This window comes from Bidens hawaiensis, unplaced genomic scaffold (assembly GCF_021521415.1).
Source record: "Bidens hawaiensis isolate Kalapana, Puna unplaced genomic scaffold, B.hawaiensis_p1.1 tig00003902_1, whole genome shotgun sequence".
Lineage (NCBI taxonomy): Eukaryota > Viridiplantae > Streptophyta > Magnoliopsida > Asterales > Asteraceae > Bidens > Bidens hawaiensis.
Window position 1 is genome coordinate 865,660 of NW_027491226.1, and position 5,451 is coordinate 871,110.

At 33.1% G+C, this 5,451-nt stretch overlaps 1 protein-coding gene across 1 annotated transcript; it reads left to right on the plus strand.

Moving 5' to 3' along the window:
• The first annotated feature begins 1,288 nt into the window (after positions 1-1,288).
• On the plus strand, positions 1,289-4,324 carry LOC143624586 (la-related protein 6C-like). The gene is made up of 10 exons (XM_077095186.1): positions 1,289-1,573; positions 2,166-2,247; positions 2,365-2,459; positions 2,523-2,594; positions 2,680-2,759; positions 2,827-2,905; positions 3,461-3,508; positions 3,592-3,660; positions 3,751-3,879; positions 4,082-4,324. Exons 1-10 carry the CDS (start codon positions 1,289-1,291, stop codon positions 4,322-4,324), a joined length of 1,182 nt encoding a protein of 393 aa, XP_076951301.1.
• The last annotated feature ends 1,127 nt before the right edge of the window (positions 4,325-5,451 follow it).

The following is a 5,451-nucleotide window of genomic DNA, read 5'->3' on the forward strand; positions in this document are numbered from 1 at the left end:
AACCAAGATTTGAGTAGATTAGTTTTAAAAAATGAAACAACTAATTTAATAAGATATAATTAGTTGTTTCTAAATATATAAAGTCAATGAATGTTTTAAATTTCCGAAAGTTAGTGTAAATTACACACCCAAAATTCATTATTAAGAAAATGATTTAGGAAGTTTATTAAGAAAATGGTAATTCATACCATCATATATATAATTTAAACTTGAAATTACATATTATTATTATTACTACTACTATTATTATTACTACGTGAAGTTTTAAAAATGGTGAAATCACATAAAAACAAAATATTTTGGAGTTATATCCAGCAACAACATTAAAACAGGTTATTATGCGTAAAGATTAAAGAGCATTTCATCAAACACTTGGTGGACATGATATTAAAATTAAAGAAATCCCAAAGATCCCCTAAAATTGATGTACATAATCTATCATAATAGGGGTTTGTGCTAGTGGAGCACAAAATCAATAACAATGGTCACGAGCTCAAGAAAATGCAGTTTGTTTCGTCAATAAAAAGATAATCGATTTACATAATATAAGCAATCTGTAGGCATTGATTTACACGATATACACAAATAAGAAATTGTAGGGGCTGCTTCTTCTAATGGATTTATTCAATATGCATAAAGAAGCCATTCAGAATGTGAAAAAGGATAATAATAATAATAATACTTACAATTAAGGCATGGATTAATTCATTCAAAGATTCGACACACGATTAATCTCATATGGTAAGAAACACAAAGAAGAAGCAGAGAGGAAGAAATGTTGAACATGATGTGTTATGTCGGCTTGAAGGAATAATTAGGGTTACAATGGGTTACGAGTTTATGACGGGTTAGAAAAATACTATAAACGGGTCCGTCCATTTGTGACTATTATATTTTAATTTTTAATTAGAAGAAAATTCTAAGAATACAATATATTTATTTATGAGCCAACAGCAATTGTACGTACATGTGTAATTTTTTTAATAGTAGTATAGATAGATTGTAATTACATTTAATCCAACTCATTGCAATGCAAAATTACCAAAACAGCCTTTTATAAAATTTAACATAACAGCAAACTAAAAGTAGTAAGAAAAAAAAAGAAAGACTTTTAGAGCGCCAAAAGTGGAATGGTATTTAAATTTCTTACAAAATAAAGAGAAAAGCATGGCAACTTCTTCGGTCCAATTCAACTCCTTCACCAAATCTATGTTAATCAAAAGCAAACACCAAAAAAATGGAAGAAAAATCACAAGAAAACAATAATAATAATAATAAAGAAAAAGAAATGACACCCAAGAAAGATGAGATATCAAATTCCAATTCCAATTCTTTTAAATTCAATGCGCATGCACCTGAATTTGTTCCCAGTTCCCATACCCAGATTCCGGTCTCCGGTTATTTCTACCCGTGTTTTAATTATGTGGGAGTGGGTGATGTGAATGGTTCACCTGATTGGGTTTATGTTGGTGGTGCTGATCAAGATCATCAAGTCCAGTTTTTTTCCAACCCGGATATTGTCATCCCTGCGAACGTCCTTACGGAAGATCTTCAACAGAAGATCATTAAACAGGTTGTGTTTTGGGCTCAAACGAACCAAAGATTCGGTTTTTGGAGTTTTCGGTTTTCATAATGGGTTTTGGTTTTTTCGGTTTTGTCAATTAGGATTGAAATTTTTAGGCTGAAAAAAGCGATTCCAAGTAATGTTTGGTGATGAAACTTTAGGCCTAAACTATTGTGTTAATTAATGATTAGTTGATTATTACAAAGTCAACCTATATATATATTTTTGTTCTTCATAAGTTTATAAATTTTTATTAATTACTTAGTATTCAAAAATTAAAATTTTAATCCATCATTTCATTAACAAAAGTTGGTTTCATCGGTTTTTATGGGTTCGGTTTGGTTATAAAAGTCGGTTAAGTTGTTACTGTTCAATTCGGTATATGCAAAATAGAAACCGAACAGAAAACTCGGTCTTTGGAAAAACATAAAACTAAACCGTCGGTTTGGTGATGGGTTCAGTCATTTCGGTTCGGTTATGGGTCATTTATTTCGGTTTCATGCACACCCCTAGTTTATAACAACTTGTTTATGTGAATAAGTTATGTTTTGGACATTTGGTTGGTTAATAAGTGTTTGAAATTGCATGTATGTTTTAACAGGTGGAGTATCAATTCAGTGGCCTGAGCCTGCTTGCAAATGAATCCTTGGTGAAACACATTAGTAAGGACCCTGAGGGATATGGTAAGATCACAAACACCTTATCAGTTTCATTTACGGGTCATTTTTGAATGATGAGAATCACAAAATAAAATAAAATAAAATTAATATTGTATATGATTATTATCCATGGTGTTACAGTTCCTATATCTGTAATTGCATCCATGAAGAAAATCAAATCCTGCATCACTAATAACCAATTGCTTGCTCAAGCTCTTTGCTCTTCTTCAAAGCTGGTAAGTTCTTTAACATTTGACTGATTACAATACGGTTCGCTTGACTAATGTAGTCATCGTTAGGTCGTAAGCAATGATGGCAAAAAGGTTAGGCGTAAGCACCCCTTCACTGAGAAAGATAAAGAAGAACTGCAGGTTGGTCAAGTTGTTGACCTTTTGACTTTTTTACGTGTTCTTGGAATCCTAGTTAATGATGTTTGGTTTGCTAATTGGCGTGCAGTCTCGTACTGTTGTTGCTGAGAATTTACCTGAAGATCATTCTCATCAAAACCTTGAGAAAATCTTTAGTGTGGTCCGAAGGTATATCTTGTGACCGTAACTAGTTTTGAGTTTCGTTTATTAATTTATGTAAATGTTTATTGTGTAGTGTCAAAGCCATACGTATATGCCACCCTCAAGAGCCCAATTCTTCGCGTTCTAGAGGCGATTACGTTTTTAGTAACAAGGTATTAACCCACAATATGATTTGATCTTGTGCATTTTGTAAATGATCATTGGTCAAATAATCAGTTTTACATAGCTGCTACAAATCTTGCTATTTAGGTAATCTAAATTGTTTCTTTAAATTTGAGGGACATTTACTTCCACTTTTTAAAACAATGTAATTTATTTCATTTTATCGGTTGTTTGCTTAAATTATCGGCTTTTTCTAACAGTCAAATGCTCAAGATTTGACTGCTAGAAAATCCCATTTCACAAACCAATATCAATTTTTTGGTCATTTATCAGTTATTTTCTTAAATTATGAGGATTTTTCTAAGAGTCAAATATCTAAGATTTGACTGTTAGAAAACAATATCATTCCTTTTTGTCATTTTATCAGCTATTTTCTTAATTATCAGAATTTTTCTAACAGTCAAAGATCCAAGTTTTGTAAGTTACAAGTCACATGTTTTACTACAGTTCATTAACTGATTCTGATTATTCAGTATCACATAGTCACTTTGTAATAATGCCGCCACATAATTACTTCTTTAACGCGATGTTGTCTTTCTTTTAAGCTCCATGCTTTGGTGGAATATGAAACATCAGACATGGCTGAAAAAGCAGTATGTTTCCATTTTCAAATCTTGAGCACCCCACCCTCTTTCACAAAATATCTTGAAACATTATTTTAAATGTTTGTTTCCAGGTTGAAAAATTAAACGATGAAAGAAACTGGCGAAAAGGGCTGAGAGTTAGGTTGCTCCTTCGACGTTCAGTATGTGATCCAAACGTCTGCTAAAATATTTTGAATGATTATTTGAACACGAATCTATTCTTTGTTTAATGTCTATGGTTAAATCCACAGCCAAAGTCTGTTTTAAAGAGCAGGAAGTCTGAGTTTGATGGGCTACTTGATGATGATATTGATGAAGCATATGATTTGTCTGAAGAATATTCTCCAACTAATGTTATAGAACTTGCTACTGACAATAATGTAAGTTATTGAATATGGTTTATTTTATCTTTTTAACATGTTATCGATCAAACACTACACTAATCAGCATATTCGTAAGCAGCGGCATGCCTTGTTAATCAAGAAATGCATAACCAAAATTCCAACAATATGATCAAGAAATACGTGCGGTGTTAATCAAGAATAACAAAGGTACTAATTAATATTGATATCTTGTTGGTAGGCTGAAGAGGGTTCAAAGAAAGGATGGGCCCGAGGACATGGGAAGTCGAAGATACGCACATCGAGCCATAATGGACGCGGGGTTCTTTCACAATCGCCACAATCAAGCGGGTCGGCCCATTCGGAATCAACAGCATCACCTAAATTGAGTCCTAAAGGACCAAGGATGCCTGATGGAACAAGGGGTTTCACTATGGGAAGAGGAAAGCCTATGTCTCCTCCTGCTTTGACCACCACACCATGAGATTTGTTTCAAGTTTGTAAGTGTAGTTCTATATATAGTTGATGCTAGTTTTATTTATTTTGTGCCTGTAATAATTTGTATATTGTGATGATTTTTTTTTGGTACTTTTTGTTGTCTTGATACTGAACGATGGTGACATGGTATGCCTTATGGTTACAAATATTTAATACTGCAACTTTACCTTTCAAAGCTATAAGATGGTTGTAAATGTTGTTTTTAAAGCACGGAAATATATAATTTAATCGGCATTTAGCTCTAAAAACATAGTATAGATGCATAATCATTGGTCCAGGTTGTAAGGGTGGATGGCGGTTGCCTATGTAGCATTGCGGCCCCTAGGGGAAACCCTGACCTTGTGAAGAAGCTACCCGGCAAAGTAATGGCATCCTGCAAGAGCCCAAAATGATGGTTGAAGAATGAGTGAAAGATGTGCATAACAAAAGGCTGAAATAATAGAATGAAAGATGGAGATGATGGTAACTGAATGGTAAAAGAAGAAAGATAGGTATAACACAGAATGAGAATGGACCATAACTTTCTTTCTACATATGCTCACAACAAATGGCTGGTGATGAAGAGTGTTATACAGATTCGAACACTTGTATACTAATAACTGACACCTGGTATAGGACTACTATAAACATGATTCAAGTATGTAATGATTTTTGTCAGCCAATCATCACTAAACATTGCACAAGACTAATGCAATGGCTTCCTCTAATTCATAGGATTGCTAAATAATATGCCGTTTACATAATTACATAACCGAGACAAACCTACATTCCGAAAATTAAGGGCCCATTCACATAATGTCTTCTTCAATAACATTGTCAATCACCATATCTTAACGGATGACTTATTCTTTTAGTCTATGTGTATCTATATTTATATTAAGGGGAATGCATATAGGAAAGACTAAGATTAAATTAAGAATAGTGGAGCATTTGAGAAAACGTTTTTAGGTGAATGCTAAAGTCTAGATCGGTTAGATGACTGCTTCTGGTGTTAGGTTCAAGTCGTCGACTGATTTAGCCTCTTCAAGCTACTCTTTCCTTTCTTCCCTGTTGTCTTGTCCATTTATGTTTTTGGCTCATAATTTCTCACTACAATTGAATTATAATAAATCA